Source organism: Xiphophorus couchianus, chromosome 19 (genome assembly GCF_001444195.1).
Source record: "Xiphophorus couchianus chromosome 19, X_couchianus-1.0, whole genome shotgun sequence".
Taxonomy (NCBI): domain Eukaryota; kingdom Metazoa; phylum Chordata; class Actinopteri; order Cyprinodontiformes; family Poeciliidae; genus Xiphophorus; species Xiphophorus couchianus.
In genome coordinates this window covers 4308314-4333948 of record NC_040246.1, presented here as the reverse complement: position 1 = coordinate 4333948, position 25635 = coordinate 4308314, and the positions used below count along the sequence as shown (strand labels likewise).

At 39.1% G+C, this 25635-nt stretch overlaps 2 protein-coding genes across 4 annotated transcripts; both read right to left on the bottom strand.

The window, feature by feature from the left end:
- Window positions 1–947: 947 nt before the first annotated feature.
- fbxo30a (F-box protein 30a) lies at window positions 948–7796 on the bottom strand. Of its 3 annotated transcripts, none has more exons than XM_028001082.1 (3): window positions 7591–7796; window positions 3242–5220; window positions 948–3118 (listed from the first exon to the last, which is right to left on the bottom strand). In XM_028001082.1, exons 2-3 carry the CDS (start codon window positions 5168–5170, stop codon window positions 2915–2917), a joined length of 2133 nt encoding a protein of 710 aa, XP_027856883.1. In that variant the 5' UTR covers window positions 5171–5220; window positions 7591–7796; the 3' UTR covers window positions 948–2914. The 3 variants fall into 3 exon arrangements, with proteins under 3 accessions (XP_027856883.1, XP_027856884.1, XP_027856885.1); XM_028001083.1 differs by having other exon boundaries at window positions 7685–7793; XM_028001084.1 differs by lacking the exon at window positions 7591–7796 and adding an exon at window positions 6412–7584.
- Window positions 7797–8816: 1020 nt separating this feature from the next.
- On the bottom strand, window positions 8817–25593 carry LOC114134351 (alpha-tectorin). Its single transcript, XM_028000896.1, has 8 exons — window positions 23689–25593; window positions 23516–23620; window positions 12598–12758; window positions 12377–12512; window positions 11101–11195; window positions 9747–9915; window positions 9245–9359; window positions 8817–9166 (listed from the first exon to the last, which is right to left on the bottom strand). The coding sequence occupies exons 1-8, from the start codon at window positions 23740–23742 to the stop codon at window positions 8991–8993; spliced, it is 1011 nt and encodes a 336-aa protein (XP_027856697.1). The 5' UTR covers window positions 23743–25593; the 3' UTR covers window positions 8817–8990.
- Window positions 25594–25635: the final 42 nt, after the last annotated feature.

Here is a 25635-nt window from a genome sequence, read left to right as displayed (position 1 = left end):
ATTGAAATATTTTTATAATGCTGTCCGGTCTTAACACACAGACAAAACGGTATCAAAACTACAAGACACCAGGACTCATTAAACATCTTCGGTTAGAAATAAGTTGTGTGAATTTGGTGCCATCTAGCTGTAAGCAGGGTTTCTGCAGGTTTCACCAACTCAAATACATTTTAAGACCATTATGAACAAAATGTAATGGACATTTTTGTACATGACAGAAATGTACAAAATAACATTCTATATTTTATATAGTTTATATAGTAGTCCCAAGCTTTCTTGCACAGAATGCACAGCATCGTGTGGGTTGGCAACAGAAGCAAACCAGTGGCAAAAACACAGTCGCCCAGCAACTGGTAATAAAATAACGCTTTTATCTAGACTCACGATGCTAGCTAGCTAGCAAGGGTATGCTAGCAGTTAGTTAGCAGTAGCCTCAAGTTGCAGAAGGTCTGAAAATACCTGTATGCAACGCAAAAGTTTGACTGACAGAAAAGTCCCACGATAAAAATAAACTACATAAAATATACGAGATGAAATAGTCCTTGAAATGTGCTCCTATAGGTTGGTCTCTGGCAAATAAAATAACAGAAGTTAGTGGTTCTGTTACAAATTATGAATGTTTCTGAGAAACTAACCTCTTAACATAGAAACCATTCAAAAAAATTTAGACCCTTCTACCAAAAAAGAACAAGAAATGCGTCATATTTTAAACTATTAATAAACTATTACTATACATTTCTAGAAAACATTTTTTAGTGTGAACAGCAAACACTGAGTGCTTATTTGGCTAATGCAAAGAAAAACAATATATGAACTGATTGATCTATCTTACTTTAGACCAGGAAATTTAAAATAATTTTTAAAAAAGCTCTGTGTAAACATGGCAGTTTTCAGTTAAAAATGGTGTTTAACCTGTATGCACATAAATAAACACAAATAAATGCATAAAAACTGGCAGATCACTTTATTACCTACAAACAAATGGACATACTTTGGTGCAAGAAAAAAAAAAACACTGGAGTGAAAATAAAATTTAAAATACTGTCAACACACTGCAGACACAAAAAAAGTGGCTATTTAGAAAATAATAATCAGCAGATTAATTTTTTTCTCTAGTTCCCTTAGTATACATACGTCTGTTTAAATTTGAACACTGGGCACATGTGATGAAGTATAGCTTAAACACCTGGTGGTTCAAGTTAAAAGAAAATGAAAAAAGTAACCCAGACACCTAAAAATATTTGCAACTGAACTGATCAATATATGTTTCAAACTCACATGCAGAGTGACAGTAAAATGTCAAGCAAAAACAAACCGGTCACCTTTAGGAGTTTACAGTACATGCATTCATGTGCAAATCAATAATTCACATCTACACCTAACTGAGGCAGGTTTCTTAAAAAAAAAAAAAAGAAAAAATATGATAGCACAAGTGGATAAAAAATAAAGTTTTGAGTTTACAGCAACTTCTAAAAAATATATATACATAAAGAGGGGGGAAAGAAAAACAAAAATGAAAACTGGCAGCTAAAACCTAAAGTAGCTGACATTTTCCGCTACCTTTTATTAAAAAAGATTCAAGCATTTTCTTTCAAATAGAAACAAAACACACGGTGTTTCAAAACGCGTTTATGCTAATGAAATGAACTCCACAATGAGAAAAAAACAACAGAAAAAAGAAAAACACCCATAAAATCTTAGATTTCTCTATTGCTGCACTACAAACTGGGCTCGTCATACTGTCAGTTTGGAAACCGCGCGCTGTGATCGTTGTCTCACAACCAACATCACGACAAAAACATCCTAAAACCCTGAGACGCCATCCATTTCTACCCACCTGGCAGGTAATGGCAAACACATTCAACACATCAAAATGAAAGATGAAAAGAAGTAGTGATGTTCAAAATAGTCAGGTATGCTTCCTAAAACCTGGCCAGCAGGGTTCTATGTCACTTATGTTTTCACCAAGTACATTCATAATCATCTCGTTGCGCCATTTAGATTTTTGGAGCAAAGAACCCACAAAAAAAATAAAATAAAATAAAGTAAATCTGCTGGTAACGTTTGGCCAAACAGACTGGAGAATAGGGTTTCTCGTTTCACCCTGAATAAGCCGGATAATTACTCAGAAATGAAAAGTAGAAATGAAGACAAAACACACGGCAATGTCGACACACCAACGATGGTGAGCTGGAAGCAGAAGGATCCTGTGAAACATCCAACTTCTGCTCAGGTGTTTGGTCAGTTTCAATATGTTCTAATAAAGCTGTGAAAAAGAGTTTTAACCAGCTAAAAGCAGTGAAGACAACTCACTAAGATTAAATCTGTCAGACGTTAAGTAGTATTTGATTTTAAGTCATTAAATAAAAAAAAACATTCATTATATAGAATGGTTTAGCAAAACGTATATATATATATAGGTTGTAGGCATTTGTTTTGATCCAAAAATAGGAATAATCTTGTATATTTTGCTAAGGTGAACTTTCACTATTCTTCGTCTTTCCCTGATCAAGATCCTTCTGATGATGAAAAAAAAAAGAAAGTAGTGGGGAAAATTTAGGTAAATCATAATAGATATTGATTATCGCCACGTTCTATTTCAGTAAAAATCTAATCTCTATTTAAAACGGAGCCGATATACGTTTTAGTGGAACCATTTGAGTTGCTATGGAGAAAGTCGTTAGAATTTCAATGAGACCTCAGCTGAACCACAACACCTTGCTGACATAGTCTCCTGTAAATTAAAGTGAAACAAAGAATAACCTGAAATTGACACTGTTCCAAGTGGAGTTGCAGTTTCGAAGCGTGAAGAGAGTAAATGTCTGTAAACGCTGAAGAAAGTACAAGTAGATCAAAGTTTTCTTGGTCAGTTAAAAAAAATAAAAAAGAGGTGTCAAAAAAATGTTGTCAGTGTTCACGCTACAGGTTTGAGAACCGATCGTAAACATCTTCCCTCTTTCGTGAGCTCCCTGGTGAAGCACATGCACGGCAGAGGGATGGCTTCCTCCCGGCGGGCGATCGTGTTGAACTTGCACTTCTTCAGGTGGTCAGCCATGCTGGCGATGTCGGCGAACTTCCATTCATTCACCGTGCCGAAGGCCGTGCTGAAGCGCCACACCTGGCAGAACACGAGAACAGCATGCGACTTCAACCATGCTGAGAAAAACTCACATTTGCTCTAATTGTGACAAGGATTTTGACAAATGAATGACCATACAACATAGCACCTGAATGTTCTAACCTTGTGCGTTATTTGCCACGAAGGAGACCCGTCGTCGCGCCGCTTCTTCTCCCATAGCAGGACGACCATGCCACGCATCTGAAGCAGACTGGCGCACACGTTCCTCATGGTGCGAGACACTCTGGACAGCTGGCACAGACTGAAACTGTCGAGAAAGCTCGCTATGTGCTGCAACACCTCAAAAGGAAGACTGCTAAACTGATCGTACTGAGCGTCGATGTGGTGGGGCTTTCTTGAGTGGCCGTCTCCGGTTTTTAAAGGCAATCCGGGCTGCACCCCAAAGGAACCCAGGTGTCTGTCGTGGATGATCCGAAAGCCCTGCACGGACGGACAGAAGCGCCTCTGGGAGTAAGTGCAGCCGTAGTACGCCAAGGGGCAACGCTGCTCCATCCAGCCGTTGAGTCCGGCGTGGATGTCCCCGTGGACGTTCTTGAAGTGAGACGAAAACTCGTCGCGTCGGAAAAGCTGCCCGCACACAAACGTGAACATGGAGCGCTGTTTAGTTTGGTACCGCGCGACGCATTCGAGCACCAGTTCCAGCCGCAGCGTGTGGAATGGGCTGGGGTTGGAAAGCTGCGGACTGGCGTGGTCGCAGGCCGAGGCCGAGGCGATGTCGCCCACCATGGTGTTCGTGGCGAGGATGGCGGAAGGGAAGGAGAATGTCTGAGTGCCAAAGTCAATGTGGTAGCCGTCGACAAACCTGCTGTCGGAGATCCCCCGGCCTCCCGGGGAATCCCCGAGGCAAAACAGCAACGCTGCAGTGATGAGGTCAATGCCGTGGAGCCCCATCGGGTCCTCCTCTACCTCCAGGTCAGACGTGTCCACCGCTTTGTCCTCCATTTTTGCTCGAAACAAGTAAGGGTTGATTAGGGCCTGGGGGACGTTATATGTAAACATGCTGAGCACTTCTAAGTTCTGCTTCCAACACCGATACCTGCAGAAGCTCCTTCTCACTTGATCCGACACCAGGAATGGCGGTGTGAGCGGGACCAGCTGATGCGTGGGCGGCTCTGGTGCTACGAGGGGTATGTAGTCCTGAGGGATGCGAGGCCAGACAAGGTCACCGTTTTGATTTGGTTGGTTGATGACGACATCTTTTTTCTCAAAATGCAATTCCACAAAGTTCCTTTCTTCAGACCAGTTAGCAGCATCGTCATCTCCGTCCGTTTCTACGGCGCAATCGACTCCACCCACAGCCCCCAGCTCACACTCTGAATCACTGTTACTATCAAGCATTTCTACGTTCCTCCCGCCTTCAGCAACAAGACTGCTTTCCCCATTTTCTCCATTATGGGTCAATCCATTCTTATCTCCATTTATATTTTCGATGATTTTGCCAATGTTGTTGGAATTAGTGAGGATGTCCAGCGCAGCAGCTAAGCTCCTGGTCGCCTCCCCTGAAGCTCTGTACAAGTTGTTGTAAGGTTCTTCCTCCATTTCTACTGTTTCACTGCCCAACACCGACACCATTTCATCACCATAGCCTGCTCCCTTTTCTCCGTTCTTTGACACATTGGTCGTAACTTTCAGCGACTCCAATAGCATCCTCTGATCCTGAAGAGCTAAAGCCATGTCCAGCTGCTCCACCTCGTCAAAGTCTTTGCTCAGGTTCTCGTAGGACTTGTGATCGGCGTAGCTCACAGGCCACCGGTTCCACTCCATTGTGCAACAAACTATGCTGGCAGGGCATGTCTCCAGATGCTGCGCCATTTTGATTCTCTTGATGGTGAAGGGGCAGCCAAAGCCGCTGTTTAGGCAAGGCAGTCTTTCGTAGGGACACAGGAGACGATGTTCATCCAGCTTGCAGGAGTGAAAAACGGCCCCGCAGACGAGAGGACAGCCAACCAGATTGCAGGAGACACCCGGCTCTGGTTTGGCCATGCACCGTCTGTTGATGCACTTAAGGCAGTGTGGATGCAGGTTCTCCATTTTAAAGTTGTTCCTGCCTGCAGCGGGGGAGTGTGTTCAAAAGCGGAACCCTGTTCACAAAGACAAAGGATTAAAAACAGACTTGGTGAAACTCTCACCTTAATGTTTATTCTTAAAACTTTTTCACATTGTGTCACAATACAACAAACTCAAATGTACTAGGATTTTTACACATATTGGTTAAGTGGAGGAAAAACGATTGGGGCTGAAATGATTAATTGGATTAATAAATTTTTTAAATACTCGTCAGCTAATTTAGTAATCAATTAATCATTATCTGGAGAATACAAACTCAAAAAAAGGCCATTTGTTATCAAAAAACAACATATTCAAAGCTGTAATTAAACCAAAACTGGGAATTATATGTATATGTTTTGCTCCTAAGATAAAAACACCTTTGTCTGTAAATATGTTTTACCCAGAACTCCTCAAGTGAATTCTTTTCATATTCACCCAATTCAATACAATAAACTATTGCATTTTAGGAAATAAAACGTTTATTTCCAAAAAAGGAATTTAATTTATTTCCACCTTTTAAATTGATTTCTAGTTTTGCATTGAAAAGACTTGATTTAATAAAAATCTATATTATGTGCCAATTTATTTTATTTGATTAATCTGATTAATTTAGTAATATATTAATCGATTACTAAAATAATCATTACTTGAAGTCCTAAAAATTATACATTGTCGTACAGATGTATTCAATAAATTAGAATATTATTGAAAACTTTATTTACCTTAGTAACTCAATTCACTGAGTGAAACGCATTACAAAGATTAATTACAGACAGAAGGATGTTTTTGAGCCTTTAATGATGAAAACATAACTTTTCAAATGAAAACATTACATCAGACCAATAAAAAAAGACATCTTAATATAGAAATGTGGGCCTAATTAAAAGTTAAATATCTGCTTTAATGTATTTTTAATTTGACAAAAGAGGTTCATTGGAATGCATATGCTAGTTTAGGGAGTATGACTGTATTTTTTCTTCTTTCTTTCCAAATAGAAGCCTAAAAAGTCTGGTGTGCATAGAGTGATGTGAAACAGTGTTTGCACCATTACAGATGAATTCTGTTTGTTAATTTTTGTCCCACTTAAATGTTTTAGATTATAAAAAATATACCCGTACCTAAAAATTTGATAAACAGAGTGAATAAAAAAAAGCAATTCCCCCCATGTTAAATCATAGCAGCTGTGATTCAGCAGATTTACTGCTTACTGGTCTCACCCATACCTGATTACTGCCAGACCTGTAATCTTCTTCTTATAATTATTATTTTTAATCACTTAAACAGAACCTGCCATGTTGTAGGTTAGAAATTCTCAAAAAGGAACACACTGTACCCTGAAATAGAGAAATTGAACAACAAATGCAAAAAGTGGAATCAACATCAATCATGAAAAAGGTTGCTTTATAACTACAGCCATTACCCACATACATAGAAAACAATGAACCTTTCTCAGAAAGGCCTTTTGCACATCGAGCAACTAAAAATGTTGCCTAATCCTCTTTATACTAAACAAACTCAGGTATTTTTAAAGGAATTTCAAATATCGGATTTTAACTGAGCCACTCTAAAACACAAATTTTGTGATCTGTATTCTGATTGCATACTTTGGGTTATAATTTGCTTCACATTTCACCACTCGATACAAATGCATTTTACACTTTTCAAATAATTATTCATGGAGAATTATGAAAACATTTCACTTTCACACAATAATTTGTGCTGGTTTGTCACACACAAGACCAACAAAACACTCCTACTAATAATAATAATAATAATAATAATAATACTAAATATTTTGTCTGGTAAGGAACGTTTCACAACAGATTTTTTTTCAGGTTTGGTGAAAACCTGAAATGTTACTTTCAGAGCTGAAACTAAGCTTTTGTTCAAAATCCCTGGTATTCAGAAAACTTGCACAGACTTTTCCCTAACCAACACAACCAGTTGATGGCTTATGAGTTTACCGCTTATCCGGACGGGTTACGGATGTGAACGGCGCTGTGTCTCCAGACAACAATTTAAACACCCGCAACTACGCTGCTGGTCTAAAATGAAAAGTTTAAAACCTAATAATTGTTGTTGAAATCTTTGCTGCAGCTGACAGCAGAGTTGCGCAAGAACAGCTGGCAGGTTAGCATTCAGCTAAACGTAAACAACACAGCACCCAGTGTAATTCCTTCTGCCTGCTTTTATCCCTTAATCCTATGATTTCACTAAAATAATGAGATTTACATAAACTAGTTTTATCACTCCACAAGTAACAGCCGAACAGCGCCGAACAGACAGGAAAAAAAAACTTTTCAAACTAATAAAAGAACAACACAAATAGCCTGTTAGCATTAGCGTGTACAACTCTGTACTCTCAGTTGTTAGCTCGCCGGTAGCTTCTGGAAACAACCTACCTGAGTTACCGAAGTCCCTGAAGTCTTATTTATGCTAGTATTGTTCTCTTTAAATTTGGTTCGTTGATTTCAAAGAGCCGGAAAGTATACCTACATATAGACAACTTAAAGTAGTTAACAACTTCAAATCTTGTGAATTGTCCGCAGCTGGTTGAGTTCATGTGGGTCCTTCGGTTCTCTCCGACTGTTGATTCTGGTTTGGAACGTCGCAGCACTACGTCATCACGTAAAGTGACCTGTCACATTTAGGTTTGTGGGCGAAGTATGGCAAGTCGTTGCCATATACAATCACACCACACTTTTTTCTTCTTTTTTGTTTTATCTAAATGAAACAATCTGAGTCAAATTAACATTCTTACTTGTCCAAGCTGAAAATAAAGTTACAAAAAATTAACATTATCTGCTAATTAATAGATTTTAACGTCTAGAGCGTTATACAGCCTAATAAGAAAACTTTATTGGTCGACTGTCTCTTCACAACGGTTCAACATTCATCTGCCTAACTTCTAATGAAAGGTTTCTGAAAAATGTCCCACTCCTTTGCGACCTTAATATTTCCAAGGTTAAAAAATATGGCTTTGCTTCATGGTTCTCAAACTGGTCCCACCACTGGTACTGGTTGGGGTGTTTATAGAGCAAAAAAATGGCGTGTTTAAGCAAACAAACATCTAAAAGTTGCAGGACACTAGCCCTCAAGTTCTGGATTTGACGACCCCTACTCTAGACTATCAAAGCTTAAAGCTAACCTTTACATCCCAACTTCCATTTTAATAGCCCAAACATACACACCAGATGAAATCACATGCTGACAGATAATATTGACTCCACTTTGATAAGTAATGTGGTCAAAAATATAGACAAAAATCTAATTTTACCCTTAGTAATCACTATAAAGAATGTCAACTGAGATATCAGAATTTCAGATTGTGCACCAGGCAAACTGAACTCTAGAAAGCTAAAATGTTCATGTTTATGTTAGGAAAAAAGAACAAAAAATTGATTTGTACTTCAATATAATAAATGGCTTGCCATACATTGGACACAGCACTATGGCTAAGGTACTGAAATAGCAGGGAAATACCCTAAGTGCAATTTTACAACATATATCAGAAATAACTGTGATGTGACTTTAGACAATTTTAGGACAAAGAAAGCAATGATATAGCTATTACTTACATTTTCAAAATAAAGCACACATTATTTAGTTGTTTTATTATTAAATCTGCAATATCACACTCTGAAAGAGATGTTAAAAAAATGATTGATGACTTAGTCATTTCTTTAAAATAACAATAATAATAAAAAAATATGAACAAGAAACACTAATAACATTTGTTGTTACAATTACATCTGTATATGTGAGGTTTATGTCCATTTGTCAGTGCTATAAAAGCTTCACTTCATGAAGCCACCTCTGAGATGTGGTGAATGTTAGATAGGGTGAGCTGTGCCTCCTGTGGTGGGTAGAAACGCCTGGAGCGAAGCCACAGCCTCCCAAACACCCCAGTGATGAGCAGCAAGACGACCATCAAACCTCCCAGTACAAGAGTCTCCACCGGAGGGAAACTGCTGGGATCTACAGAGAAGGGTTGAATTGTCCTTTAAATGAACTTTTTTAACTTGTGCAAGTTGCAAGGATTGGAAAGTGACGCACTTAGATTGGGTTTTTCAATGGCGGTGAGCAGTCGTCTGATTGGGCCATAGGACACGGTGTGGGACAGTGGGGCGTCTCTCCGTGTCCTCATCTGTCCGTCTTCGGTGGTACAGTTCTGCGTAGCAAATGCAGAGACAGACAATCACAGTCGAAGCCAGATAAGGCACTTAGAATGTGCACATCAACCCTATCAATTTAAACGAGTCCTGTACTAACGTGAACTAAAACGCAACTCGGAGAGGATTACTTGAAAAGTTGCATAAAAATATATTTTACAGGTTTCAGGAAAATGGAAAAGTTTAGTTTAGATTTAATCTTAAAAACTTGGGGGCGGGGGAGTAAATGTCTGGTTGTAACGATGTAGATTTGTAATTCAGTTGAAATACGGACTGTGTAAGTCTCAGTTCATACCAGTAAAAATAAGTCAAGGCTTGCTGACTGCTTGTCTGAACGTCTGGCTATCACTTTGAGCTGTGTGTGTGTGTAAGGAGGTCTCACTCACTGGCTTACACACACTCAGGCTGCTGTGGCAGATCTGGACATTGCAGTGCAGGAAGATGTAAGCGTAAGAGCTGCCGACAAACTTAAACATCTGTATCCTGAACATGGCCTCTGGACCTTCGGCGTTCTTCAAGACGCTGAGAGTCTGTTTGTTGGCCAACACTGGACAACTAGGAAGGTGGAAAAAAAAGAGCTAGTAGTGAGCTGTCCGCTTAGAAACATTTTTGACCCTAAACTTGATGGTTCAGAATGTACGAGTGCAGCTCTTTTAAAGCATGTTTGATGTCTTTCCTGACTCTCTTGGTGTCTTCATTCTGTATGTATCCAGATTAGCTCATCACTGCGGCTGAAGCTAATGGATGGTCCATTCTTAAAAGCGTTCCTGTTTTATGAAATTATTGGAATATTTGGGAGATTATTTATACAGAGGTTTATGACTATTTAGAAGGGAAATAGGAGTAGGAGGCGGTGCATCACCAATGATCTTTCTATGTGAAACAAGTACTGAAATAATAAAAGTTAAAAATATAATAATAGGAAAAATATTGTGGTTTATGCAAATTGTTTTTAAATGTGTTTATTTACACATCTTTCCTCTTCTATCTTAAACACTTTTAATGTTCTTTTTTCAGAATATGTTAACCTAGGAAGGGATTTGGTGAAAGCCTGCCTCTACCAATGTTATTTACATTTCCAAAATAAATAATTATCAGCTTCTGAATATGACAGCGGTTTAAAGACTCAGAAACTGGCATTCACATCAACAACTATGACATTTTACAACTTAAAGTTGTTTTAAAACACAAAAAACTCTGCTTCAGCCTTGCGTCTCTCAGGCTAGCTGTTAGCTTCAGCTTCCAGGTCCAGCTCATCTGAATTTAGAGTAAGTGAAGACGCCAAGAGAGTTAGCTACTTATTAGCTGCTATAACCATTTCACAGAAACTCACCCTAAAAATTCTGAACTACTCCTTTAAGCTCATCTGAGCTAGCAATGTTTTCCTCCTTTCCCTGGCCTTGTGAAATCATTGTGCATTTTACAGTCCTGCTGTCGCTAACAGTACCAAACACTGCCCTGGTTGCCAAGGGCATGCACAGCTGTTGAACTGAAACGCATGTGGCCTCTCAGACCGGAGTCACGTGACCTGGCTCTGAGATTTGTTGTCTGACCCGCTCTCTAGGCAACAAATTCTCTTATTTCAGATTTCAACAGCACTCCAGTAAGAGGACTTAGAGCTCGAGGAGCAATAACACTGAAATAGAGCGCACCACAAACAAGCTCTCTCTTGCAAATAGAGGGACAGACAGTCAAAATGAACTTGTTGAGAAGGTCTTGGGCGTTATCACAGTGACACACCTGTCTCTGATGAAGGTGTACTGAATGTTGCCGTATGGATCCCTGGTGGGTGTGGCCCAGCATCTCTCCAAACGGAGCATCAAGTGAGCCGGTATCTTTAAAAGGAAAAAAAAAAAAATCAGAACGTCAAGCAGCAGTCAGGTCATTCTGAATGCAAGCCAACAACCGGTTTCACGATGTGCTATGAACTGCTGATTCACAGTGTGTAAACAACAGCTGATCCGAGGGGTTGTGACAGCCTGGAGAAGATGTGCAAAAGCGCTCACATGACCTAGTCTAGTCACGGCTGAAGTGTTAGATTTCCAGGATAATTTGGGACATCAATCCACAAGGCCGTATTTCTTAACATTGTGCAACTAAGGCAGCGTACAACTAATCCAAAAATAGCTGTTAACACTAAGTATATTTGAAATACTTTCATCTCAGTTTTCTAAAATGGTCCAGGACACCCCTTCCCAATGAGGGGTCTGTTAAGCAAACTATTGACGGAGGTAATCGTTGCCATCTCTCAAATTGCTTTTTCAACTTCTAAAGAACTAGTTTTCCCAATAGTAGAAGTTGTTCTGGTGTTGTTGGGTTATAAAACTTAATACCATTGAGTAAAAGTACAATTCAGACATTGCTGGTCATATTCATTGTCACACTTGGTTAGAATGTGTAAAAATTCTTAAAATAAATTCAATATTTGATTTATATACATTTATTCAATGTATAAACCCTAACAGAGCAGCCCATACTGTTTCTGTAGTACATTTCACAAGTTTGGAGCAAGTAAAGAGGGAATATTTGCCGTCTTTGTTCACTTCTTTATATTGTTCAGAGTCCCTTTCGTGTGTTTCAAGGGTCTTTGGAGGAGAGACAGCCGCACAGCACCACAGATGTAAAGCGGCACATTTACGCATAATTATCCTTTGTTTAATGCAAAATGGAGGAGTGTTTATTGCCAGAACGTTTAATCTTAGTCTGATTTGAAGCACAAGGTTTCAGTTGAATTTCAAAATGACGTAAGCAAAGTCCATTTTTATTTCTGACAGAAGGACAGCAACAACCAGTTGACATGGAGGTAGCCTCTAAAGATTTTTATACAGATTTGATGTCCCCAAAATGTCCCTCCTTGCTGTAATTCTCTAACGGTAAATTATGGAGATTTGAGGTTAAATATAGGTCTTCATTCAGCCTCCTACCCCGTCTCCCACTAAAGAAATGTGCTTATAGGGTGCATTAAAAAAAACGCTTTTATTGTCGGGTTTTCTATAATCTTGATCTGCAGAGATACCATAAAAACTTTGGCAAAGACGTTTTCATCCAGGGTCAGGGACGGCACAGTTGTCCACATGTCCTCAAAGGCTTCGTCTTTGTACAGCAGCATTGACACTGAGAAATTCCCATCCTCAGTGTTCAGGGTGATGCTTCTGAGAAGGCCAAGCAAACACGAGTTTTATTGTTAAATCAGATGTCAGGGGAATAAACAAAAAGAAGGAAACACAAATCACCTACCGGACGTCCACTCGGATCATGTTTTCGCTGTTGGGTTGTTGGACCATGTAGTTTATGGGGTAGCGGCACACGAACGTGATGTTTATGTAGTTTCTCGTGATGATGTCTGAATAGTTATTGTGTATGGTGTTGATGAACATGATGTGTGTATCATCAGAGACCTATAAAGAGATCAAGAAACAGAAAGTTAACAAGAGTAAATAGTCGAGACGTTTTCCTCATGTGTAAGGCGTGCTGAGGAAAACAGGTATACAATATTATACAATATACAATATGACACATATAATCTACTGTTATGAGACCACAAAAGCCACTTGCAAAATTATTCATACTCTTTGAACCTTTTCACATGTTTTCACATTACAGTCATAAACTTCAAAGTGTTTTATATTTGTGTTAGACCAACACAAAGAGGCAAAAACCAAAACCATCATCAAAAGTAAGACATCAGTAGCCACAAGTGGTAAAGAGCAGCGTTTTTCAAAGTGGAGGCCACCAGGGGTCGCTGTAGGTGACTCAGATAGTTTGACGAAAGGTGAGAAAAAAATGCAAAAATAAAAAACAGAATTTTATGCATTTTTAATCATACATTTCCAATTGTGGTTTTTAAAATCATAATATTCAATCTGATTTTTAGCCATTAATGTAAAGCATAGGTTAGAATAACTTATGTTGCCACGCTCATCTCTCTGATTGAGCAAGGCGGTCATCATTGTTTCCTTTCTACTAATAACCGAAACATCTGCGATAACCAGCTGTCTCATGACATCAGTGAAACTTGACGTATTTCTATACCTGTGTCTGTCCTGTTGTCCAAATAAACTGGCAGTGATGTCTACGCCTCTGCTTTTCAGAGACGCTGGTTTTATTCAGAAATGATTAGCTGCTTTTGCCTTGTCACTAACCACATGGAAATATTAGAAAAGTGTCCAAAGAAAATGCTTGTAAGGGGATCTTAGCAATATGGAAAAGTATGGAATTTACTTTTATCCAGATCTTTACAAGTGGGGAAAATATACAACCAATACTGGTGTTTTCTTGACTTTTTTCCATCTTCCCTTTTCAAATAATAAACCTAGTGAGAGGTTGCAAAAATGTTATATTTACATTTAAATGCCACAAAACAGTTTGATTTTAAAATTTTACTCAATATTTTGGTTTTGACAAGCTCAGAACTAACTAGTTCATAACTCAAACAAGGGATATTTCACTGTTTTTGGCCTCTAGATAACTTTAGACTCAGGTTGAATTGGGGGGGGGGAAACAATAGAAATAAAATGGAATAAAGGTATCAGTACACAAATTGTTTTAATAAATCTATGTTTAGTGTGTGGGCTATTCCAGTTTTTACTCACAGATCTAAGTGTTAGAGGTTTAGAGGTGGAGCAGATTTGTTTTAGTCCATATGCCAACAAAGCTGTGAAAAAGCCCTGTCCTCTGAACATCAAGTCAATATCAGCCTTTTGTTGTTTCATGATTTCTAGAGAACTACTGTGAGGGCAGTTCTTGTTTTATACAGGAGATTTTCCAGAAAAAAAAAATCTGTAAAACCATAGGCTGGAAAATAATGGAAATTTGATAAAGAATGTTGACAAATTGTTTGTACCATTTACTACATACTGTATGTGTGGAACAGCAAATATGTGGGTGAAAAAAGATTATTATTATTATTATTATTATTATTATTATTATTATTATTATTTATTAGGTAATGTTTTTGATATTATCAAGTTGAGACATTATTTATAATCTAAAAAAGCAAGGTCGTAAATCAAGTGAATTAAAGATTTTTCACGTTATGCATGACATGAAACATCCACACAGTAGCAGTAGCACATCTGCAAAGTATTCTAGCTGTTTACTGAAGAAGAAAAGAGAGACTCGAAGCCGCCTGCAAGGTCCGGGACACATCAGAGTGATCCCGAGGACTCTGGGGCAGCTGTTGCTGATTAGAGAATGCGGATTTTTTGAAAGTGAAAGCTCTTAAACGTTATCTGGCGAGTAATAAGTTGAATTTAAAGGTGGTTTTGGCATAATCTGGATCAGGGCCAGCCCAAGCCTCCATGGGGCCCTAAGTGAAATTTGGTTTGAGGCCCTCTAGTCCTGCTAACAATGTGGCCTGGCTGCAATCAGCAGTCCGATCATTAGATCATTCACACACCTGCTATTAACTTATTGCATCTCTGGCAGTGCTGTTTACATTATATACATGTATAATATAAATTATATTTATTGGCCAACTGATTTATTGACCAGTTGATTTCTGGGTGCCGATTTCCTTAATTTTGGGGGATCGTGATCGGCCGATACTTATGTGAAGCTGATCTTATCCCCTAATCTTATCTTCGTCAGCAAAGATTTAAAAATCAGCCTCTGTCCTCTTCTGCTCTGCAGTGAGAGGTTTGACTGACAGACCGACCCGCCGGGTCAGGTCTGAACATTTACAGTTAACAATAATCACCTCACTGTTGCCAAATCACTGACTTTCTTGCTATATTTAGCGACATTTCAGACAAAAAAAAAATGTATATCAGCAAAAATCAAAATCGGCAGGTCAGGCTTTTTAAAGATCTAAAGATTGTTAGTGATTACCAGGATCTTCTTTGTTGCTCAACATAACTCGAAAGGTTCCAGGTGACTGATTCATTATTTCTTCAAAAACATCTACATCAACTTCTGTATCAGACTGGTCATACACCTTCAGATCTAGCTGTCTGCCTTCTGGAATGTTGAATTCCAGGCACACTAAAGCAGAAAGAAATATTAAAGAAGTGAAAATGAAAACATTTACTGCTGATAAACGAAGGGTGCAATAAATAGAAGGGTGAAGTCTCACGAACTACAGAAAACTGGTGCTTCGTCTTCTTTCTTCCTCCTGCTCCTCTTCGAGTTGCCAAAAATCTTTACTGGTGCGTTATTGACACTTGACAGAGTCAAAAGTTTCACTGCGTGAATGTGGCATTTTACTCTGACTTTTAACTTCAATGTCAGAGCTGATTTACACTCCATATAGTTATAAATACTCTATTTAGATTAAATTAGGTTAACACTGAAATATTAACACCACATGTTTCACAATAATGTGGCAGCCCAAGAAGAGGCTGTCTGTCTGTCTATAGATCAATAGATAGATAGATATAGATACAGACAGACTCAAAACAAAAGAATTGTTGGCATCTCTGGAGTGATCTCCTTCTCTTGCTTGGAGGGTTCTGGAGTCTCTTCATCTCTGACGAAGGCATCATTAATGTATGAACAGACACTGTGCTCCAGGACTGGTTCAGGAATACAGCTTGGACTATTTTCCACCATACAGACTTGGATCAGTACTCCTCATCTGTACTGAACCATATTTCCATCACCATAGAACGTGTCACCACCTGCAAACGCATTACCATGTACCCCAACCAGAAACCCTGGATGAACCGAGACGTTCGTCTCCTGCTGAAGGCCCGCAACATCGCCTTCAGGTCAGGGGATGCACAGACTTACAGTGCAGCCAGGGCTGAGCTGAAGAGGGGAATCAAGAAGGCCAAACACCACTACAAAAGGAAGGTGGAGGATCATTTTTCTAACTCCAACCCCCAACGTAAGTGGCAAGGCCTTCAGATTCTCACAGACTACAAGAACCCCAATACCACCCCCACTTCTACTGATGTCTCCTTCCTCAACGAACTTAACAACTTCTATGCTCGTTTTGAGAGAGGGAATACCACAACTGCAACCAAAGCAGCTACCACCCCAGGCATTCAACAATGTCATCCCATCACAACTCATTACCAAACTCACAGACCTCGGCATCAGTCCACTCATGTGTAACTGGTTGCTCGACTTCCTGACCAGTCGACCTCAACATGTCCGGCTGGACAACCACTTCTCATCCACCATCATCATAAACATCAGAGTGCCACAAGGCTGTGTGATGAGTCCCTTCCTCTACTCCTTCTTCACCTACGACTGCAGACCTGTCCATGGCTCTAACGCCATCATCAAGTTCGCAGACGACACCACAGTGATCGGCCTCATCAGAGATAATGACGAGGCAGTTTACAGGGAGGAGGTAGACCGTCTGGCTGAGTGGTGCGACAAAAACAACCTGCAGCTGAACACCGAGAAGACCAAGGAGCTAATTCTGGACTTCAGGAGGAACGCTGACCCACATCCACCCATCCACATTAAGGGGACAGTGGTGGAGCGTGTGGACACCTTTAAGTTCCTGGGAGTCCACATCTCCGAGAACCTGACTTGGACGACCAGCTGCTCCAAACTCATTAAGAAGGCGCATCAGCGCCTCTTCTTCATGAGGACCCTGAGGAAGAACCACCTGTCCTCAGAGATCCTCATGAACTTCTACCGCTGCACCATTGAGAGCATCCTCACCAACTGTATTACAGCTTGGTACGGGAACTGCTCTGTCTCCGACCGGCAGGCGCTGCAGAGGGTGGTGAAAACTGCCCAGTATATTGCCGGGGCACCGCTCCCTGCCATCAAGGACATCTACAGGAAGTGGTGTTTGAAAAGGGCCGGGAAAATCACAAAGGACTCCACTCACCCAGCACACACACTCTTTTCCCTCCTGCTCTCTGGGAGGCGCTACAGAAGCCTACGGACCAGAACCACCAGGCACCAGAACAGCTTCTTTCCCACAGCTGTCACGCTTTTGAACGCCTCCTGACATAAAATATAAACTATAAGGACTGTACTCCCCTATCCTCTCATACAACAATAACACATGGACTATCCTCACACACACACACATCACGGACTGTTTTCTTCACACACACATACAACCTGTAAATTTTATCTGCCATTATTTATCTATAATCCATTCCCTAACATTCTTATATATTCTGTATAATCTGTGCATATAGCTCCCATATTTATATTTTGTTGTTGCGCAACACCCCCCCCCTCCTTTCTGTCTCTACTCTCTCACTCTCGTACTTCCTCTTCTGAGAGGGGAGATGTGCTACCAGCTCTCCGTCTAACGGGTCCGTTGAGTTTCCTAAATCTGCTGGGATTTACCCTGTCCAGAACTGAAGTAAACTCTGTTTTAGCTGGTTTCGAGAAACGATTCGCCTGGTTATCTGACGGCCTACATCCAGGTGTCCCACCCTTCTTCCCCCTGTGAATTAGCCAGACTGAGCAGCCTACAGCCAACTAGTTTCACAGAGCACACCTGTTAACGGTCGCTCGTTCTCTATTTTGCAACTTGCATTTGTTATTGAACCAGGTAGGTTTTAGTGACTCGGTCGAGTCCCAAGGATGAGGTTTTAAATATGGGCTACCAGCAACCTAAAAACATTTTCCACCTCTTCCTCTCCAGAATCAAACATCACAGCTATTTTACAACCATCAAAGAACTTTAAGGTGACTCATTAACTGAATGTCCACAACATCTTTTAGATTTTCTTTATGCTAAATATTTTATTAGTAAGGCATTTTTGCAAGGGTCAGTACAGCTTAATTCAGTAGCAGAAATAATCAAATAAGTAAAATCAATCATCTAGTCTATCTTTCCCTACTGCTGACACTGAGAACTAAAAAAGGGAACCTTTGAGAGAGACGGACGGAGTTTGGCGTTTCGAACCCCAGACCTGGCTTGATGATGAAGAAGGTGTTGCAACAGGAGGAGGAAGTTGATCGATGAAGGCAGGGATCTCTGTAGGTCTGATGAGCTTCTTCTCCACATGGATGGTGAGGTCACACAGGACTTGGTGCTGGCAGGAAAAAAGGCACCAGATCTTCTTCCTTGTCTTTGCCTTTGTCTTCATCTTTGTCTTTGGGGTCAGAACCCAGCCGATGAGAGAAGTGCGATTCGAAGCCACAGATTGTGGGCCAGACGGGTTGGTCTCCATGTGCAGGACAGTCTCCGGCTCCGTGGCCCCGGCACTTCTTCAGCTTCAGAGTTCTTTGTCCATCTCGATCTTGGCTCGAAGCTGCCCGGAGGATCCAACAAAAGGTTCCTCTTTTGCACTCACCTTATATAGGGTTCATCCACCCCCCTGGTGCGCCTGCTGTCTGCTTAGACAGATGATCTCATATCCATCACTGTCTTACAGACATTTCCTGATGTCTGTGCCAATGTCTCAGGGTTGCTCAACCTCCTGTGTCCCTTGCCTGCACAACCTTTCACCTACTCTCTACCTCCAACATATCAGTGATGTTTAATTGCAGTTACACCTTCTTACACCATTTCAAGTTTAATGTCAAAATCACATTTATATCACATTTATTTTCTTTAGCTTCTCTGATTTAGCATTCATTTATAATTTTATAACCATAACTTATATCACATTTATTTTCTTCAGCTTCTCTGATCTATCATTCATTTATGATTTTATAACCATAACTTATTAATTATTCTTATTATAATCTTAATGTGAGTTATTACAGATGTTTTTCTGAAAAGAAACCAAGAATAATACATGATTCTAATTATTTACTACTAAAGTTACAGTTACTTGTTTTTCTTGTAGTTCCCACAAATATAAGTGTATTATTACAAGTAAACCAATATTCATATAAGTATTTTACTTTGAATCTTATCCAATTACTAATAATGTTTAGATTTCATTCTTTAAAACTTTCATACTTTAAACTAAGGAATAGTCTCAGCTATTTTTATAAATCTGCAGGCTGGAAACTTCCTCTTTTTCCAGGAAACCTGCTTTTCTTGTTTCATGAATCTCTCTGACTGACTATGATTTCTTATGATTAGATAGAAAAATGTAGAATTAAAGCAAAGTTTGCATGAGACAAAAACAACACACACAACCAGATTTATTTTATTGACACTTAAGTCTACTGTTGGGCCTTGATATCACTTGAGTGATTCATTTTAAAGATAACTTTATTTATTATTACTGTTAAACTAACTTTATTGACACTTAAGTCTACTGTTGGGCCTTGATGTCACTTGAGTGATTTATTTTAAAGATAACTTTATTTATTATTACTGTTAAACTAAAATCTCCAGCATGGGGAAGTGGGATGAGCTCGGATTTTCTTGACAATTTATACACAATATCTATATCTCTTGCTATAACCCCTTATAGTCCATACATACACAGTCTTGTACATCCGTAAATAAATATTTATATCTCGTAGAGCACTACGCAGCTATTCATTACATACAGTTTAACATGGCAGGTGAAAATAAGATGGATCAACAAACAGCCACTCACTGCAGTATAGAGGTTACTATCCACCACTTCACTGTTGGGACAAATGGGACCATTTCTTTTATCATATATGATAGTCAAATTGGGGGGAAATATAGTAGAAAGTAATAAGGTACACTGGACGGACATTTTTCTGCAGAATCACTCCTTGTAATCCCACCCTGTCCTCTGAGCCAGAGAGCTTTTACTACCAGCCAGCGCTGCATATCCCTATAGACAAGCATATGACGGGTGTTTAGTGCTCCGCTTACTTGGAGCAGTGCTTCTGGTATGAACAAATGTTTGACACTACTAGCTTTCTTTAGCTATCTATCGGCATATTGTTTGGTTAAATAATCTCACCGGATTTCTCGCCTGTTTCTGGCATTTTTACTTCTGACCTGGAAGCCATTTTATGTTGGAATTTTGAGTGCGAATGCTTGAGATTTCACTACAACCCCGACCCTTTTCCAATATGGCTGTTACATCACATGTATAAAACATAGTGAAGGTTGTAGCAACAAGCACTTTATCTTTGGTATGATACATCTAACTGTGAACATGTTCCTTCGTTGTTTGTGCAGTTTTATCAGCTTATGTCGCTAATATTAGTTAGGATAAAAGAGGAGAGCAAAGAAGGATGAAGCAGATCAGGCAGCAGAGCAGCGAGGAGCTCAGGGAGGAGTTATAAGAAAAAAGCAACCAAACACAGAAAGGAAATTTAAAAAAGAAGGTTTTGAAGATATACAGTATAGATAAATAAATAAATGTCTAAGTAGATAGATAAACAAAATGAAAAAAAATTAATTATCTAAAAGCTGGAAAGAAAAGTAGGTATAGTTAAAGAAGGCAAGGTGTAAGTGAGTTAAAGAGGATGAAAGGATGATTTGAAAATTAGAATGATAATTGTGTTTAAGGTTCATAGCAGTTTGAAAGAATGTAATGATTGAAAATAGAAAATAGATCTTAGAGAGAAACAGCTAAAAATGCTTTGCATGATCCTAAGGATGTTTATGAAATACGAGTAATAATTATATAGAATTGAGAACTTAAAATATTAGATAAGAACGTTAATTATTCCTCCTAGGCTGAGAAGGTTGTAGAAAAATAGAATAAATTACAAATGAGTTACAGTGGGAGCATTTTATTGGAATGAGAATCAAGATAGAGAAATATTATTAAATCTATAGGATTTATTGATTCAGTGAAACTAGAGGAAACTCTCTTGGTAAATAGAAATTGATCAAACAAAGGAAGTTTTGGTGAATTTATGAGATTTGTGGTAAAAGGATACTTTAGCTTAATTTGAAACATTTAGCTGAAGAAGGCCACAAAGTTAGCAAGAACAAACTCCAAATGTGCAAAGAAGAGGTGAAATATTTAGGACACAGATGACTGAAAGGTCATTTTATGACCTCAGTGTTGGTTCAACAGCATGGAGATAAAATGAAAAGAAATAGGAGAGAATGTTGCAAATAAAAATAAGCAGAGAAAAGCAACAGGTTTGTTCAGATCAGACAACAAAGTGCAATTAAGACATTTTCCATGATAAGAATGTTAAGATGAAAAGAACAATGAGACTCCAGCAAAGGAGCTGGAACCGTAGAAACCCAGACAACAGCTCAGCAGGAAAGAACAGGCAGCTGTAATGCAAATCATTCTCTCTCCCATCATTTAAAGTACCTCCTGACAAAATATAAGTTACAATTTTAGTAGTGGAACAACAAAAGGTACAGAAATTTAAATTAGATGAAACTAAAACATATCTCATGATACAAGTGGCAAATCCTAATGAAGCAGTAGAAGAATCAGGAGTTTCTCCTGAAATCCTCATCATCTCTCTTTCCTGCCATAAGATCATCCTCCTCCAAGAGGTGAGAGGAAGTTCATGAAAGATGTAGTTTTAGTTTTCTAAATTCAGAGAACAGTTTTCTCTTTAGAGTGGCTTGTTTAAGTAAGCAACTGATTTATGAGTAATGAAATAATATGGAAAGTTTTAAACGTTTCACAACTGCAAGGAAAATAATAATTTGGTATTGTGATGCCCTGAGTGGACGTCCAGAGAAGTGAAGTGAAGTGAATCTGTAAACATTTAAGTTCTGCAATGAGCTAACACATTATGTTATGGAATTCCACCAACTATAAATCATTAAAGATTAGAAACGAATGATGGGTTTTAGGAATATAATATGGACTGTTTTGGGAAAATAGAGTCATCTTGACAGTTTAGACCAGGGGTGTCAAACTCATTTTGGTTTAGCATGCAGCTTAATCTGATCTCAAGGGGGCCACACAAGTAAACTCATTGCAAGATTAAATAGAACTAGTAAAAGTGCACTTGTTGATTTTTATATTAAACAAATTTCACTTTTACAAAATATATTATGAAAAAGCTCAGAGTTTTTAAGAAAAGTATGTGCAATTTCAACACTACTTTTACATTTATTTAAGTGCATTATGCATAAGAACTGATCACAGTGATTGTACAATGTTGCAAAAAACATTTATTCACAGTTTTTGGAACTTAAAAACACTGTCCTGCATGACATAATACATCAAACAGATAAAAATTAATAAATGGTTAAAAATCAATTTTCCACATCTGGGAATCAATTTGAACAAATTGTCTGGCTTCACACATTTGAAATCGCTTTCATGCTAAACAAATGTATTAAATAGAAAACGTTACTCTGGTGAGACGGGCTAGCAGTGACACGAATATGTTACCAAATCCACCTGACATTCTCCAGCCAGTCTCCAACAAAATAATAAAAAGCGCATTTAGTTGACCTTTCACTACACAACTGCGAATTTGTCTATCACATGACGTTTCTACAAGTTTCTAAAGATCTACAGTCTAGGTGAAAGCAGGTCTGGCAGCTGAGGCAGCCAGTCTTCTTTAGCAACCCACCGCCTAATCCTGTGTGGAGGGTTACTTTCACCAGCTGCCGTGCCTGAAACCTTGTAAAACACTGAGGTGGAGAGCTGGCAGGGTTTGTCTCCCCCCCGATAAAATCTTGTTTAACCTTTGGCTCGGTTTATACGACAAACCTTCAAACATACCAAGCGGGCAGTTTGAGAAAACTTGTGTGGTGCAGCTGGCATTTAAAGCTCCCCAAAACTCGTAAAAGTGACCAGATTAAAATGATCAGGAGGTGAAAGAGCCAGTGATTCATCACCTTCTTATTCAGAGAACTTCCAATAAGTAATTAGCTTTCCCAATAAAAATCTACAGGGTTCCCTTGGTGGTTTGAATGAGGTTGAAAGAAACACCACCCATAATTCCTGATGAAAAAACAGCCACTCCCTATTTCTTTTGCCTCACTTTTTTTTGTCTGGACTTCAGAGTTTGTTCCTCTCTATGTTTGTCTATTTTTATTTTTTTGTACATTTCCTTGACTTATACAACTTATACAACTCAAAAGTTACCATTGTTAAAAAAGAAAAAAGACGTTAACACGAATTGGTGCCAAAACGACACTAATTGGCTGGGAACTAGCCCCAGAACAAAGGCAGCCATCGTAAAATAGAAAATTTATTACAGTGGCAGTTTTATGTCACCCATTAGGCTGATACCAAGTGCTGTTTGTCTCCATAGCAGTTAAAGTTAAAGCCTCTCTCATTTGTAAGGAGCTGTTCTAAATGTCTGAGCTCACGTGCAATGTTTGATTAATTAGATGAGTGCTGCAAAACACTCAAAATGTACAAAAAGAAAAAAACTTTACTAGCATTTACGTTCAGGTTTAGTGTCCTACCATTATGGTCCCGCAGTCTGAGAGATTTGTCCTGATGCTAAAAACGAAGTTGTCCCCGATTTCTCCTCCTCTGCATTCTGGATCATTTAGATGCAAATCATCGACCTGAAAGACAAGTTCACGTTTTGCCATGGTCGCACTTGAAAAGAAAATGTTGGGACGGTTTTCCTTACATCAACTGGAGGCACCTTGTTGAGGAAAAAAGCACTTGGAATCATGACGTCCATGTGGTCATTGGTACAAAACACCGTTTCATTGAGCTCTGATGTTTAAAAAATGGGGGGGGGTGGGAGTTCAAACAAGAGGACACAAAAATCCCTTTAGAGAAAGCAAGGTCAATCCATGTTATTTCAACAAGATTGAAGTCCTGACCCTGAGTCGTCCTTTAAGTTCAATTTGAGCCATTCAGTCAGAAGTGGACTTGATGTTGTGCTTTGAATCTTTATCCTAGTACATAACAGAAATTTGTTTGACTTGAAGGTCACAAACCGAGGACCAGACATTCTCGTTTGGGATTCTCTCTATAGGAGAGCAGAATATATGCTTCAATCAGCAAAGCAGGGCCAGATTATCACATTGCCACCACAATGTTTCATTATCCGTGTGATATTTGTCTGAAACACTTCAGCACATGTACTGTCCACCTTTCAAAAGGTTGCACTTTGTCTCGTCAGTCCAGTGAAAGCCAACAACTAGAAATGGCTTCGTCAACCTTTTCAGATCAATAAATGTCAGCGACTTTGTTTTCCATCCGTTGAATTTAGATCACACCTACTTCATATTGTCAGTCAGGTACTTGAGTGAGTTCTTGACTAGGTGTAAGAAGTGAAATTAAGCTGTCCAAAAATGGAACATAAGGGATGGTTGGTTTCAACTGATTTTATATTTAGTGAGATCAAGCTTTTTTGTTTTGTTTTAGATGACTAGGAACATTTAAGTGTGGCAAATAAAAACAACTTTTACAGAACTGTGAATTTCTCTTTAAAAGTTGTCAACATACTGAAAAGCTCCATAAAGGCAACTTGGAGTTAAGTCAACAATATGTAACAGGAAAAAACTGGAATCAAACCCACAACTTTCTGATTGTAGGACGCCTACTCTTCCAGTCAGATTTCCCTTCAACACCTAATAGGTACATTACTCGTATTTAAATTATACAAATAACTACAACTTAGAAGTGAAGAAAACAAGTAGTAAAAGAGCATTCTGCCTGATTTTTGATCCTGAATCACATATGCGGTTTGTAAAGTGTGCACTGACCCTCCACCATGGGCTCCAGGTGAACTGCTGAGACCGCCGTTGTCAGAGCGAAGAGCAACCAGGTAAAAACCACACCGCTAGACACCATCTTCCAAATCCTCTCCCTCTAGTTTCTCTCTGCTCTGCCACTCCGCTGCCGTTTGAATCTTTCCCTAAATCTCACTGTCACCAGAAGATGTAGCACCTCTCTCCTTCTCCAACCCATGAAACCCAGCTCTAAATGAACTGGGACCACCTCCTGCCCCACCAGCCCCTTCTCTGGCTTTAAAACACCAGTTTGAATGATGCTTCAGACAACAATGAGATTCCACACGTGAATAGGGTTGACGGAGGCGAGTCCAAGGTAACACGGATGACACCGCCTACTACAGCCATGTCGTCTTAGTAAACACCTTACAAGTGTTCCTTACCACGGGGAGCATGTGGTAAAAAGGAAAAAAACGAAGGGGTTACTCTTTGTTCTCTCTGTCTTTTGTTTGGACCCTTTAAAACATTTTACGGGTGCGGGAATCCCAGTTGGTAAGGACAAGAGACTCATTATAGGTCAAGGGCAATTCACTGACTCAGTTTGCATGCGTGTGGTTAGACACGCCGTAAAATCCCACTACTGCATGCAAATTTAAGAAATATATCCTTGTTTAAAAAAAACCTTAACGCCAACATGTATTAAATTATTCTGAACATTAAACCTGTTCAGGCAATTTGCAAATGGAAATTAAGAAAAAAAAAAAGATGAAGTGAGGCAGAAATCTTCTTCACCTTTGTTAGATTTTATAAGTTCTTTTATTTCAAACAACAAATCTTGTGTGCTTTTTTTTTTGTAAATGACACATGCTTTACAATTTGGTCCCTCTCATTGT

Coding starts and splice junctions, on each gene's coding strand:
- fbxo30a (XM_028001082.1), bottom strand. CDS start 5,170: ATGGAGAACCTGCATCCACACTGCCTTAAGTGCATCAACAGACGGTGC. Junction 3,119..3,241: donor CGTGGCAAATAACGCACAAG/GTTAGAACATTC, acceptor GTGTTCTGCCAG/GTGTGGCGCTTCAGCACGGC.
- LOC114134351 (XM_028000896.1), bottom strand. CDS start 23,742: ATGGACGTCATGATTCCAAGTGCTTTTTTCCTCAACAAGGTGCCTCCA. Junction 12,759..23,515: donor CAGACTGCGGGACCATAATG/GTAGGACACTAA, acceptor ATCTCTTTATAG/GTCTCTGATGATACACACAT. Junction 11,196..12,376: donor TCTTTGCCAAAGTTTTTATG/GTATCTCTGCAG, acceptor TTCCTTTTAAAG/ATACCGGCTCACTTGATGCT.